This window comes from Rhinolophus hipposideros (genome assembly GCF_964194185.1).
Source record: "Rhinolophus hipposideros genome assembly, contig: HAP1_SCAFFOLD_110, whole genome shotgun sequence".
NCBI classification, from domain to species: Eukaryota; Metazoa; Chordata; class Mammalia; order Chiroptera; family Rhinolophidae; genus Rhinolophus; species Rhinolophus hipposideros.
In genome coordinates, this window is record NW_027668972.1 from 253687 (window position 1) to 268678 (window position 14992).

General features: G+C 39.4%; 1 protein-coding gene across 3 annotated transcripts in view; it reads left to right on the forward strand.

Annotated features, from left to right (window-relative positions):
- Positions 1-14463, forward strand: part of LOC308495725 (uncharacterized protein) — a 45576-nt gene extending 31113 nt beyond the window's left edge. For 2 of the 3 annotated variants that reach the window (XR_013993038.1, XM_081080709.1), the window contains one exon: positions 12256-14463. Coding sequence is in view for 2 of the 3 variants with exons in the window: in XM_081080709.1 (XP_080936835.1) it covers positions 12256-12423 (168 nt within the window). In the remaining variant the exon portion in view is untranslated. The remainder of the gene's footprint in view (positions 1-12255) is intronic. The other variant, XM_081080710.1, reaches the window with a different exon arrangement.
- Positions 14464-14992: the final 529 nt, after the last annotated feature.

A 14992-nucleotide genomic window follows, 5' to 3' on the forward strand; every position in this document is an offset into this window, starting at 1 on the left:
TGTCTTATAATTTTCTGAGTATAGATGTTTTACTTCTTTCATTAAATTTATTCCCAGGTATTTTATAGTCTTTGAAGCAATTGTAAATGGGATTCTTTTCTTAATTTCTCCTGATACTTTATTATTGGTATATACACATGCAACTGATTTCTGAATATTAATTTTGTATCCTGCTACTTTACTAAATACATTTATCAGTTCTAATGGTTTTTTGGTGGAGTCTTTAGGGTTCTCTCTATATAGTATCATGTCATCTGCATATAATAACTATTTTACTTCCTCCTTACCAATTTGGATGCCTTTTATTTATTTTTCTCGTCTGATTGCTGTGGCTAGAAGTTCCAGCACTATGTTGAATAGAAGTGGAGAAAGTGGGAAACCTTGCCTTGTTCCTGATCTTAAGGGGACTATTTTAGCTTTTCCCCGTTGAGTGTGATGTTAGCTGTGGGTTTATCATATATGGTCTCTATTATGTTGAGATATGGTCTCTCTATTCCCATTTTCTTAAGAGTTTTTATCATAAATGGCTGCTGGATTTTGTCCAATGCTTTTTCTGCATCTAATTGATATGATCATATGATTTTTATTTTTTATTTTGTTAATGTGGTGTATCACGTTAATTGATTTGCGGATGTTGAACCACCCTTGCATACCAGGAATGAATCCCCCTTGATCATAGTGTATGATTTTTTTAATGTATTGCATAATTGTGTTCAGTAATATTTTGTTGAGGGTTTTTGCATCTATGTTCTTTAGAGATACAGGCCTATAGTTTTTTGTTTGTTTGTGTGTTTTTTGTAGTGTCTTTGTCTGATTTGGGGATCAGAGTGATAGTGGCCTCGTAAAAAGGTTTTGGGAGCCTTCCCTCCTTCTGAATTTTTTGGAATAGCTTGAGGAGAATAGGTGATAATTCTTTTTTGAATGTTTTGTAAAATTCACCTGTAAAGCCATCTGGTCCAGCACTTTTGTTTGTTGGGAACTTGTTGATTACTGATTCAACTTCCCTGGTGGTAATCAGTCTATTCAGGTTTTCCGTTTCTTCTTGAGTTAGCCTTGGAAGGATGTATGCTTCTAGAAAATTTTCCATTTCTTCCAGATTGTCTAATTTGTTGGCATATAGATGCTGATAGTAATTTCTTAAATATTTTTGTATTTCTGTGGTGTCTGTTGTCACTTCTCCTCTTTCATTTCTGATTTTATTAATTTGGGTCCTCTCTCTCTCTCTTTTTGATAAGTCTGGCTAAAGGTTTGTTGACTTTGTTTATTTTGTCTAAAAAACAACTCTTGGATTCATTGATGTTTTTTATTGTTTTTCTGGTTTCTATTTCATTTATTTCCGCTCTGACCTTTATTATGTCCCTCTTTGTACTCCCTTTGCGGTTATTTTGCTGTTCTTTGTCCTGATCCCTTAAGTGTGAAAATAAACTGTTGATTAGTGATTTTTTTGTTTCTTTAGGTAGGCCTGCAATGCTGTGAATTTCCCTCCTAGGACTGTTTTCGCTGCATCCCATAGATTTGGTTTGTCATGGTTTGATTTTCATTTGTCTCGAGACATGTTTTGATTTCTTCCTTGATCTCATTGTTGATCCATTCGTTATTTAGTAACATGTTATTCAGGCTCCATGAATTTGTCTGTCTTCCAGTTTTTTTCCTGTAGTTGATTTCTGATTTTATAGCGCTGTGGTCAGAGAAGACAATTGGTATGATTTCAATTTTCTTACATTAATCAAGACTTGTTTTCTGGCCTAACACGTGGTGTACCTTGGAAAATGTCCCGTGTGTGCTTGAGAAGAACGTGTATTCTGCAGCTTTGGGGTGAAATTCTCTGAAAATGTTGATTAAATACAAATGGTCCAATGTGTCATTTAAGGCCATTGTTTCCATATTGATTTTCTGTCTGGAATACCTGTCCCTTGTCAGAGGTGTGTTGAAGTCCCCTACTATGATAATATTACTGTTGAGTTCTGTCACTATGTCAGTAAATATCTGTTTTATATATTTAGGTGCTCCTATGTTGGGTGCATAGATGTTTACTAGGGTTATGTACTCTTGTCGGACCAATTCCTTTATTATGTATAGTGCCCATCTTTGTCTTTTAATATATTCTTCAGTTTAAAGTCTATTTTGTCAGATATAAGTATTGCAACTCCAGCTTTTTTCTCATTTCTGTTTGCATGAAATATCTTACTCCAAGCCGTCACTTTCAGCCTGTGTGTGTCTTTTGATCTGAGGTGAGTCTCTTGTATACAGCATATACAAGGGTCTTGCTTTCTTATCCACTCAGCCACCCTATGTCTCTTGATTGGAGCATATAATCCGTTTGCATTTAAAGTGATTATTGATAGGTACATAGTTATTGCCATTTTTAAATTTGTCGTTAGATTGTTTTCATCTTTCTTCTGTTTACAGAAGCCCTTTTAATATTTCCTGCGATGCTGCCTTAGTGGTAATAAATTCCTTTAGCTTATTCTTTTCTGGGAAGCTCTTTATCTCTCCTTCAATTTTAAATGATAGCCTTGCTGGATAAAGCAATCTAGGTTGTAGGCCCTTGTTTTTCATCATTGTGAGTACCTCCTGCCCCTCCCTCCTGGCCTGCAATGTTTCTGTAGAAAAGTCATTTGATAGTCTTACAGGAGTTCCCTTGTATTTAACTTGCTATCTTTCTCTTGCTGCTTTTAGGATTCTGTCTTTGTCTTTAATCTTTACCGTGTTAACTGTAATGTGTCTTGGTGTGGGCTTGTTTGGGTTTATCCTGGTTGGAACTCTCTGCACTTCCTGGAGTTATACGTCGGTTTCCTTCACCAGGTTAGGGAAGTTTTCAGACATTATAACTTCAAATATGTTCTCGATCCCTTGCTTCCTTTCTTCACCTTCTGGTATTCCTGTGATGCGCATGTTGTTGCGCTTGATGTTATCCCAGAGGACTCTTAAGCCATTTTCGTTGTTTTTTACTCTTTTTTCTTTTTGTTGTTCCATGTGGGTGATCTCTGCTGACTTGTCTTCATGTCGCTGATTCGATCCTCTGCTTCATCTAGCCTGCTGTAATTCCTTCAAATGGGTTCTTTATTTCAGTTATTGTATTCCTTAGTTCTAACTGGTTGTTCATTATGATTTCTCCATCCTTCTTTATGTCGTCACTAAACCCCTTCAGTATTCTTATCATCAGTGTTCTGAACTCTGTCTCTGACAGGTTGGTTACCTGTATTTCATTTGGTTCCAATTCTGGAGGTTTCTTCTGTTCTTTTATTTGGGACATGTTTCTTTGTTTCCCCATTCTGGCTGACTCTCTGTGTTTGCTTTGATGTATTAGGTAGGTCCCTTATGGGTCTTTGTTTTTATTGGTTATCTTACGTAGTATGCGTCCTTTATATTTGACTTGCATGACTTCCTTCTTCTCCTCTGCGTGTGCACCAAAGGTGACTCTCGTTTTGTGTATATTGTCCTGTTAAAGTTGATCTTTAATTGCTTTTGGCTGGTCAGTAGGTGGGATTGACTCCTAGGCTGCCTAGTTGTGAATCTTGGCTCTGCCCACAGTGGTAGTTCTGCTGAGTGAGGGTTGACTGCTCACATGAGGCTTGGCCCCTATGGGCTCTTGTGCCTGTAGAGAATTCCTTCTGGGTGTGTCACTTGTAGGTCAAACCCGATAATACTCTAACTTGGTCTGGAGTCGGCCTCAGGGTGTTTTGAATCTTGTGCCTCTTGAGCTGGGCCCTGGTATAGAGCAATTTCAGAACAAAGCAAATCACCCAGCACAACAGCAACACCAACAGCAAAGAAAAAACAAATACACCCATGTAAAAACAACTGATAACCCACACTCAACACCGGCAAAAATATCAAAAATACACAAACAAAAAAAAACAAAAAAAGCAGCGTCAGTCTTTGCTTAAGCCTACCAAGTAATCTCCAGGTTGTCCTCTCCTGTACCAAAGAGTCCTCTGCGTCTTGGGCAGGCAGAGACGCTCACCTGGTGCCCAGAGTGACCCTGGGACGGCAGTTTTAGATGTGTGGTGCCATAAATTCTGGATGTCAGTTTTTACAAAGTCAGTGCATTTTCCTCTCTTGCCTGCACATATGCGCACTGAGAGTAACACAGCCAGCCCTGTGCCCAGGTCTCCTGAGTCTTAGGGTACTTCTTCCCTATGTGTGTGTGGAGGGCAGGAGATTTCTGAGTTGATGAAAGCCCAGAGCTGCGTCTGCCGCCTACTGCTGATCCCTGGGAGTGCCTCCGCAGTTGTAATTGCCCTGCCCTAGGCAGGCCAGAAAAGGTGAGAGCTGGAGATGGAGGAGTCTTCTCTCTCCCAACCCAGTAGCGTCACACTCTTCCCAGCCTCTTCCCTGAGTCAGAGCTGCAAACCGGGTCCTCCCAGATCCTGAGTGCTCTGACTCCTCTGTAAACTGACACTGCTCTTCAGCTCAGGGGCCAGCGTGAGTCTCTGGAAAGGCAGGGGTAGGATTGGGAGAGTGGGCGGAGGGGCCCAGGTGTGTTGATCATGTCCTTTGTCCGACCTAGGGCCCAGCTGGAGGTCTCAGCTGAGGTGACTGCCTCAAATGCTGGATATGCTGCTCTCTTGGCAGGAGAGATCAGCTGTGGGATGCAGGGAAAGAGCCTATGTCTTGGCTCTTGTGGTCTCTGTTCTGTCCTGGGATCCTCTGTGTCTCCACAGCCGCAGATGCGGGCTGAGGTCGCCACTCCGCCCCCTTCTGTCTTCCCCTGCTCGCCCAATTTGCCCAGCTTCAAGTAATCCTCGAACGAGTCTCTTACCTTTTCTGTGTGATGAGCAGAGTCCATTGACCTGGTCAAAGAAGAAATAAGAGGATAGATCAAAAGATACATAGAAGAGTGCTGCCATTCCTATGATGTCACTCTTCGCTGCTGCCATTCCTATGATGTCACTCTTCGCTGCTGCCATTCCTATGATGTCACTCTTCTGTGTATCTTTTGATCTATCCTCTTATTTCTTCTTTGACCAGGTCGTTCTTTAAAAGTATGTTGTTTAATCTCTATGTATTAGTGGTTTTTCCTGCTTTCTTTTTGCAGTTGATATCCAATTTCAAAGCCTTGTGATCAGAGAATATGTTTGGTATGATTTCAGTCTTCTTAAATTTGCTGAGGCTAGTTTTATGTCCCAATAGATGATTTATCTTTGAAAATGTTCCATGTACACTCGAAAAGAATGTTTAGTCTGATGTTTTAGGATGAAGTGCTCTATAAATGTCAATTATGTCTAGTTCATCTAATGTGTCATTTAGGGCTGCTATTTATTTATTTATTTTGTTTGAATGATCTATCCATAGCTGTCAATGATGTATTTAAGTCCCCTAGTATAATTGTGTTTTGGTCAATTTCTCCCTTTAGTTCTGTTAGTAGTTTCTTGGTATATCTTGGTGCTCCCTGATTGGGGGCAGAAATATTGATGACTGTTATGTCTTCTTGTTGTATAGTCCCCTTCATCACTATGAAATGTCCATCTTTGTCTCTTGTTACCTTTTTTATCCTGAAGTCTGTTTCATCTGATATCAATCAGTATGGTTACACCTGACTTTCTCTGGATACCATTTGCTTGGAGTGTCAATTTCCATCCTTTCACGTTGAGTCTATGTTTGTCCTTGTAGCTGAGATGTGCCTCTTGGAGGCAGCATATGGTTGGGTTTAGTTTTTTGATCCAATCAGCTACTCTGTGCCTTTCTATTGGTGAGTTCAATCCATTTACATTTGGGGTGATTATTGATATGTGAGGATTTCCTATCATTCTATCTTTTCTTTTCTGGTAAGACTGTGTCTCCATTGTTTCTTTGCCTTTTCGTTGTTGTCTCTTATTTCTATGTGGTGGTATTCTATGATTTTTCCCTCTGTTTCTTCTTTTATTACATTATGTATTTCAGTTCTGGATTTTTTTTGAGTGGTTACCATTAAGTTTATGTAAAAGAAAGTTTGATATTTAGAGTATTCCATTTTCTTCAGCATGCTTACTTTCTCCATTCCCATTTTCCGGTTCAGACTTTTACTCTCCCCACTTTTATGTTTTGGTTGCCACAAATTGTCCCTGTTGATGGTGGTCGAATAGCCTCCTTCAGCATTTCTTGTAGTGTAGGTCGTGTATTAGAAAATTCTCTCAGCTTCTGTATGTCTGGAAAGGTCTTTATTTCTCCTTCATATCTAAAAGATGTTTTTGCTGGATACATTATTCTTGGCTCATCATTTCTCTCTTTCAATAGTTTGAATATTTGGTTCCACTCCCTCCTGCCTCGTAGAGTTTCTGCTAAAGAAATCTGATGACAATCTAATGGGCTTTCCTTTGTAGGTTACCATCTTCTTTTCCCTGGCTGCCTTGAGGATTCTTTCTTTGTCATTGATTTTTGACAGCTTCAATATAATGTGCCTTGGAGAAGGCCTGTTGGGGTTGAGATAATTAGGTGTTCCATTTGTTTGTTGGATTTAAGGATCCAGTTCTTTCCATAAGTTTGGGAAGTTCTTATCGACTACTTGTTTGCATATATTCTCTGTTCCCTTCTCTCTTTCTTCCCCTTCTGGTATGCCCATTATTCTTATATTGCTCTTTCTGATGGAGTCAGAAAGTTCTTGTAGAGTTCTTTCATTTCTTTTAAGTCTCAAGTCTCTTTCTTCTTCCATCCCTGTGATTTCCAGATTTCTAGCTTCGATGTCACCGATTCTTTCCTCCATCTGGTCAACTCTACGACCTAAACTGGCTGTTTCATTTGTCATTTCTTTTGATTTCTTAATCTCCAGAAATTCTATTTGGTTCTTTTTTAAAATTTCAGTCTCTTTTGTAAAATACTCATTTTGTTCTTGATTATGTTTCTGAATTCATTAAACTGCCTGTCTGTGTTTTCTTGCATCTCATTGAGTTTTTTCAGAACTGTAATCTTGAATTCTCTGTCATTTAAGTCACATATTTCCATATCTTTAAGTTTATTTTCTGGAGACTTTTCAATTTCTTTCTGAGCTGTGTTGTTGCCATGGCTATTCATGGCAATTGATGATTTATTATTTCTCTTCCTAGACATCTATAGGAGTGGGTTGTGCAACAGGTTGATAGAAAGAGGTCTTTCTTTTGCTTTCCAGTAGGTTTTGGGATAATGTTTTATTTTCTGTGCGACTGCAGCCGTTTGTTCTGTCTCACACTGTAGTGTTATGTTTTCTGTGCGCTATTCCGGCTTCTCACACAGTGGTGGGATTCCCTGGAAGGCGGGCGTCTCCTCTGTGAACAGTTCGCTGGGGTCACAAAGCCCTGCCTCCGTGGGGAAATGCGGAGAACTTCTGAAGTTCCAAAGCTCTTCCTGCACCAGATTCAGAGCCCCTGCATTTCAGCAGTTCTGTTTATTCCTGCAGGGGTCCACCCAGATAGGTGGGGACAGGGGTGGCACCGGTGGGTTGTGAGAGATGGCCCAGAGCAATGGTGGTGACAACCACCTCAGCGGGTCCTGCTTCCACAGCTCCCTCCTCTTTGCTGGAAGTACTTGGGCTGTGAGTCCTTGACTGCAGACCACAGTTCTCAGAACTGCAAATATTCTGTTCTTTTGATCTGACACTGCTACTGTTCTGCTTCTAGCACTGGGCAGGTGGGGGCGGGTCGAGCTCTGGGAGGGTTGGGAGGGGGCAGCTAGTCTCAGTGTCTGAGTCTTCCATTCTTTACTCTGCAGTGAGGGCTTACCACTGTTTTCATCCTTCTTCCCTCAGTCTTTGCTCTGAGGTCTCTGCCATTAACGTTGGGTTCAGCTGTGTTATATGCTGTCCTCTCAGCCCTGTGGGCCATAAGCGGAGCCCTAGTAGCACGAGTTCTTTCCTCTTCTGTAGCTGTACTAGTTCCGGGACTCAGGGAGCTCGGAGCACTAAGCTAGGTCTGGGTCCTGAGCCTGCATGGCCCCGTCTCCGCACTTCTCCCTTCTCTCCTCCACCGCTCGAGCAATTTGTCCACCTGTAGGCTATTGCAGTAGTACGCCCCTTAGTCTAGCCGGTCTGCTGCGCAGGGAGTCCTTTGTGGAGTGATAGTTGTTCAACTTGTTGTAAATTCCAGGGAAGATTTCAAGAGGCACACCTCACACTGCCATTTTCACGACATCACTCTTTCTTTTTTCCCCTTAACTTTAGGAAGTATTGAACATGGTGACTGAAAAAAAGAAGGGGCTGGGAAATACATAGTGATAGTTAAATTTTATTGGGAGGTTTCCCACAGTGATGGAGCTATGCAATTTGGTTAAGGGTAAGGAATCTTAATGTGACTTTTACATTACATCAGTGGGTCTTTTATAATACTCGTGCCTACGTGAAATCTGTAATGGATTCATTTACTTATTGTAATAGTCATGAAATCTTCCTGATACATTTCAGTTTTTAAAACTATGTAGCATGTAATATATAGTTTTTATTTTATTACACTTTGTATTTTGGTATCACATAGTTGGTAGGCGTGAGTGTTTTCTCTATGTTTTTTTTTCTTTTTTTAAGTTATATTCAGTTGACATTCAATATTATTTTATATTAGTTTCAGGTATTCTGGGTTCATCATTTAGACTAAAATAATAGAAACTTTGAAAATTTAGAACTCAAGTTCTCTATCTCAAAACCCATATTACAAAGGGATTCCACTATGTCCTCAATCATTACATTATGAATATATTTAACTGTCTTCATCTAATTGAAGAGTACATGTTTTGCTTAAAATAATAACTAATTTTAGAAGCAGAGGTTCTTAAACCATATACTAAAATGTCAAATTTCAGAAGGTTTTTAGTTTCGCTTCTTAAATGTAAAATTTTTCATTTCTGTTATAGTTGACATTCCATGATGTCAGCCTCAAGTATACAGCATAGTGGGTAGGCATTTATATAATGTGTAAACTGGTACCCCGATTAGTGTGGTATCCCTGACACCGTACTTAGTTATTACAATGTTATTTACTGTATTCTCTGTGCTGTGCTTGACATCTTCATGACTATTTTATAACTGCCACTTTGTACTTCTTAATCCTTTTTCCATTTCAAGCATTCCCCCAACAATTCTCGAACCGGGCAACGATCAGTTAGTTCTCTGCATCTATAAGTTTGTTTCTCTTTTCTATGTTCATTTATTTTTTATTTTTTGCATATCACCAATACGTGAAATCAGGTGGTATTTGTCTTTCTCTATCTGACTTTTATCACTTAGAATAATACCCTCTAGGCCCACACATGTCACAAACGATAAGTACTTATTGTTTATTACAGACAAGTAGTATTTTGTTATATATATGTCCCACTTCTTCTTTATCCAAGATGATGGATCCTTTGGTTACTTTCTTATCTGGACTATTGAAAATAATGCGGCAACAACCATAGAAATGCATATTGCTTTTCAAATTAGTGTTTTGTGTTTCTGTGGAGGAAAACCCAGAAGAGGGACTGCTGTGCCACATGGTACTTCTATTTCTAAATTTTTGAGGAACTTCCATATTGTTTTCCATTGTCTGCTTGGATTTGCAGTCTCACCAACAGTGCACAAGGACTCTTTTCTTCACATCCTCAACAACACTTGTTGCTTGTTGATTCATGGATGATGGCCATTCTGACAGTTGTGAGGTGGTAGCTCATTGTGTTTTTAATTTGCATTGCTCTGATGATTAGTGACACGGAGCATGTTTTCGTATGTTTCTTAGCTATCTGTGTGACCTCTTTGGAGAAAAGTCTATTCAGGTACTCTTCTCATTTTGTAATCGCATTGTTTGTCTTTTGGTGTTAAGGTTTATGAGTTCCTTATATGTTTTGGATGTCAACCCTTTATCAAATATATCATTGGCAAATATCTTCTCCATTCACCCGCTCGTGACTTCATGTTGTTGTTGGTTTCCTTTGCTGTGCAGAAATTTTGTAGTTTGATTGTCGTGTATATGGGTCTTGCATTCTTAACCATTCAGCTACCTTATGTCTTTTCTGGAGCATTTAATCTATTTACATTTAAAGTAATTATTTGTAGGTACATAGTTATTGGCATTTTATTATTCACTTTTCTTCTCCTCCTCCTGCTCTTCCTCCTGCTCTTTTTCCGTCTTCTCCTCCTTCTCTTCCTCCTCCTCCTCCTACTTCTCCTCCTCCTTTTTTTTCTAGTCGTGGTTTTACATTTCTTGTAATAGTGGTTTCCTGGGGCTGAACTGCATCACCTCCTTTTTCTCTGGCAAGCTCTTTACCTCTCGTTTGATTCTAAATGAGAGCCTTGCCGGATACAGTGCTCTTGGTTGTAAATTATTGCGTTTCATCACATTTCTATATTTCTTGCCCATTCCTCTGGCCTTCAGATTTACTTTTGAGAGATCACCTGACAGTCTTATGCGAGCTCCCTTGTATATAACTAACTGCTTTTCTCTTGCTGGTTTTAATATTCTCTCTGTGTCTTTACCTTTTGGCGTTTTAATTCTGGTATGTCTTGGTGTGGGCCTGTTTGGCTTTATTTTGTTTGGAACTCTCTGTGTTTCCTACACTTGTGTTTCCTTCAACACGTTAGGGAAGATTTCCATCATTATTTATTCAAATAGGTTTTCAATTCCTTTCTGTCTCTCTCTTCTCCTTTTGATAGCCCTACGAGTTCTGTTACACTTTATCTTGTCCCAGAAGTCCCTTAAAGTATTCTCTATCTCTTTTTTTTTTACTCATAATCATTTTTCATATCTTTTTCTTCTGTTCTGATTGTGTGTTTTCTGCTATCTTGTCTTCCAAATCACTGATTTGAACGTCTGCCTCAACCAAATCTGGTGCCGATTCCATCTATTAATTACTCTTTTCAGATGTTGTATTTTTCATAGTTGAGTTTTGTTAATGATTTCCATGTCCATTTTTTATGTTTGCTGTCTCGGTTGAAGTGTTACAACGTTTATCTATTTTTCCCCAAAGTTCACTGAGCGTCCTTAGAAGTAGTATTTTGAACTCTGTGTCTGGTAGATAGCTTGTGTCCATTAGTTCTTGTGTTTAGTTCTTTCTCTAGAGTTTTTTCCTGGTCTTTCGTTAGAGAAATGTTTCTTTCTGTCTTCTTTTTTCACTGCATCTTTATTGTTGTTTCTCTGTATTCTGTAGATTGCTAATTCTCCTCATCTTGACAGTATTGCCTTACATACCAGGTGTCGCATGGGGCCCAGTGGTACAGTCTCCCCGGTCACCTGAGCCGGGTGCTCCAGAAGCTCGTGTGGGTGGTGTGTGCCCTCCTGTTGTACTTGAGCCTTATTGCTGTTGGCACATCTGGGTGTGGAATTGACCCTCAGGACGACTGGCTGTGACTACAGTAGATGAACCTTTGTGTGTGGGCTGACCCCACAGAGTGAGATCGGCTGTAGCAGGGCTCCGGTGTCTGCTCAGTCCATGGCTTGGGCGTGTCATTTGTGAAGCTAATTTGGTGATGTTCTGGTGTCACTTGAAGCTGGTCCAAGGTGTGTTGGATTTGGGGCCTCTTGGGAGGGGCTGTGGGGCAGGCCCAGGTCAGCTGCTGCTTGTGCCCAACCGGGAGCCACCTAGGGGAAGCTACAAAGTGACCTGCTATGGATAGCTGCGTTTGTGAGTTTGTAGGCACCTGCGAGGCGCTATGTTGTGAAGCAAGACAGGCTGATGGATAGGATCCTAGAAAGAAACGGAAGTCCTCAATATCATAAATTGCAGCCCGAGTGGCTGTTGTAAACTAGAATTGTGATGATGCAACACCTCTGCTTCCTGAGTGACTCCCCATTACGTGAGTGTAGAATTCATCTGCTAGCATGACATGCGCCTTCTTTGATTTGGTTCTGATTCTGCAGTTGTCTCTCCATCCCTTTCTCAGAGTTCCAGGCTAACCCCATTCTTCTTCTGCCCTCACCTACAATATGTTATTTTATACGCAGGCTTTTGCGCCCGCTGCCCTTTCTGGACTCTCCTTCATGGTTTCCCTCAGTACCTCGTATGTCTTTCAAGATGCAGCCCTATTTTTGCAGCATCTGGTACAACTGATTGTTGTTTCTTTTGTGCCCGTACTCTACTTTCTTCATCTGAGGTGTAGAACTGGAGAGTGGTACTTTCCTTTCTGATTGTTTTCACGAATTGTAATATATCGACCCCTACTAGAATATAGGACAAAATCTTTCATTTCTATTTCCAGCTTCCCCTGGGTCTATGCCTATGATTCGATGGCTACGATAGCGGTTTGTTGTCTTACTGACAGAAGGACTGAGTGAGCGAGTGAACGAGTAAATGAATATGATGTTTGCTGAAGTTGGGTTTTTCTTTTCTTTTTTTTAATAGAAAGAAGCAACCAAGCCGGCAACTGGAAAAAGAGAAAATGGTGTGGATATTATTGAAAGTGCTCCACAAGAGCAAACAAAAACTGATATCTTGACTTGTGTTGATGGAGCATACCAAAATAATACAAGTGATAATTTAGTGACTATCTATGAATTCTTTCTAGCTTAAGTGCTGCTATACACAAATCTAACACGTGTAGATCCAACTGTGATTTTCATTTCTTATAAGCATTTCTTCCTATCTTTTTTGCAAAAGTATCCCCACTACTAACAACTGCTTCTTCTTGCAAATGCTTCGGCCCCCCGAAATTCTTTTCTGCTATTACTTTTATGGAAATATTTTTGAATGTGTATTTAAAATTCGTAGTGATATATGTTCATATTAATGTTCTGTGACTACATTTTATAGTTAAAATATCAGCATTAAGATTCGGAAAAGGAGCTGTGAAATCATGTTGGGATTCTGAGGTACTGTCATTTTTTATCATTATTATTTTAAATATCACCATTCAGTGATGTTAAAACGTAAAAGGTATGCTTTGACTATACTTTCTCACCTCTGCATTTCCCCACCTAAATTATTTTCTTATGGTTTAGCCTATAATTAATAAAATACATATGTGCTTAATATAATGAGACAGCGTAGTACAATTCTGCTAACTTGCAAGGCGGTCGGTGTAGAATAGTATAAAACAAGAAGGCTTCCAAGTCATAAGGAATCAGTTGGGTTCTGAAGTTAAGTTCACCTAAAAGCTAAAGCATTATTCCAGCTTGAAGTATGTCCAAATGCATGATTCTGTGGTTTTTATGGTTGTGTAAATGTCCTAATGAGATTCAGAAAGAAAGAATTTGGAATTTAGGGTTTTTTATACCTTGGAACTTGAAAAGATAATGCCTGCTATATGCAAGTATTATTGTATTTGTATTCTGCAATAGATCTGCAAGGAACTTTTCCAGGGAAGGAAGAGCATTGTTAATAGTAATACTATGTAGGATCATACTAACAACAATCGGCCGAGTGCTGCTTTAATACACAACAACTGCCCTGTTCAGTTAAAATAGCATGCATTGAGTATCTTGATGGCAACCATGCTTGTAGTAATAGAAGTACAAAGTAATGATGAGCCAATGTGAGATGACAGCTGTGAAAAGAGAGAGGAGGAGTGTGATCTTCTGATATAGGCAACTGCTGCCTACTGGTGTAGACACTGTGTTTGAAGATAAGAACACACTAGAACCCTGGATAGGTCACTTACTAGCTGTGGGATCTGGGGGAAACTTCTTTTTAATCTGTTGGATGTCAGTGACCTCATTCATCATAAAGGTACTTATGCCTACCTTTCAGGGTGTGAAATGAACTAATGTGGTAACAAATGTGAAAACACTTTGCGAAGTGTAAAGGGAGCTATAGAAATGTAAAATCAATGATCACAGTGGGCGGTAGTGACTTACCAAATGGTGGGGACACTTTTTGTAAACCTGAAGGACAATCAAATGGCAGTAGTGTCAAGAATAGAGTGGAAAAGTTAGAAGGGGCATGTGGATTTCTAATCTGGGGGATGCTAAACTTCAGGAGACTGTGATAGGCGATACCCTGTTGATGTGTAGTGTTTCGGTACTTGAGGCTCTGTTGGTGTGAGCTCAGTGTTTTGACCTGAAGTAAATGTCTGTGTGGGATACTGCCACGTGAAGCATGAGAAGGAGCCAGTCATTTGAAGGTCTAGGAGCGAAACCTGCTGGGCAGGGACAGCAATGGATCGTGTGGGTTCATCATTTTATTCTAGTGTCTTGGAATGGTCAGGAAGCAGGAAGAGGGCTAACCAGCATCAAACCATTTTTATATTTGTTGTTTGTGTGGAAAAGAAATAAACTGTGCATGGCAGATGCCCAGTATATTTGAGATGGTTAGTAAATAAATGTTCTTATCTTTTCCTGATTAGAATTTATTAAACTTTTTTGAAAAGTTGCATAACTATATATAATGTTTTTCCTATTGTTTATTTAAATATAATTTAACAAAAAGCTTTTCTTACAACTTTGTCATTCTATTTAATCATTTTTCCTATCAAAATTTTTATCAAATAAGAGTTTGGTTTTTCCAAGCTCTTGTTGACCTAGATGAAGTAGGTTCTAAAATGTTCTGTTTACACTCAACAGGACATACACCAAGGTTTCTTACCATGTCAAGCAAGTATCTTGTTTTAACACTAAAAAAACAAACAAACAAAAAGAATGTATCATTAGAAATATTTCAAGTTATAGGAAATACACTTTTCAAGGTATTAGTTCGGTGCAAGAGTAATTGCGGTTTACAACGTTTAAAAAAAATTGCACAAACTGCACTATCACTTGTACCAAACTAATATTTGCTTAAATACATATTTTTCAAAAAGTCCTTTTCTTGGAGATTATAACATTAATATTGTTATCCTGAATTGTTAACTAGAGATTGCATGAAGTGTCCATTAGTTACTAATCATGTTGTTTCCTAACCCCTTCAGCCGAGCATTGAAGTGGAAGATCCTGTTCCGTACAAACCTATAGGAATGGACGATGTGCAACCCTTCAGACCAGGTACACTTTGTAATACCAATTTAATTTTGGGAAGGAGTACGCAAGGACATGTGACATGCTTGCAGTCTTCTCTTCCTCATTCCTTTTTTTTGTTACAAATTTAATGGAAGGATTTGACATAAATAACGTGATGTCATTGTTAGTATCGGTGTTTGATGAAAAGG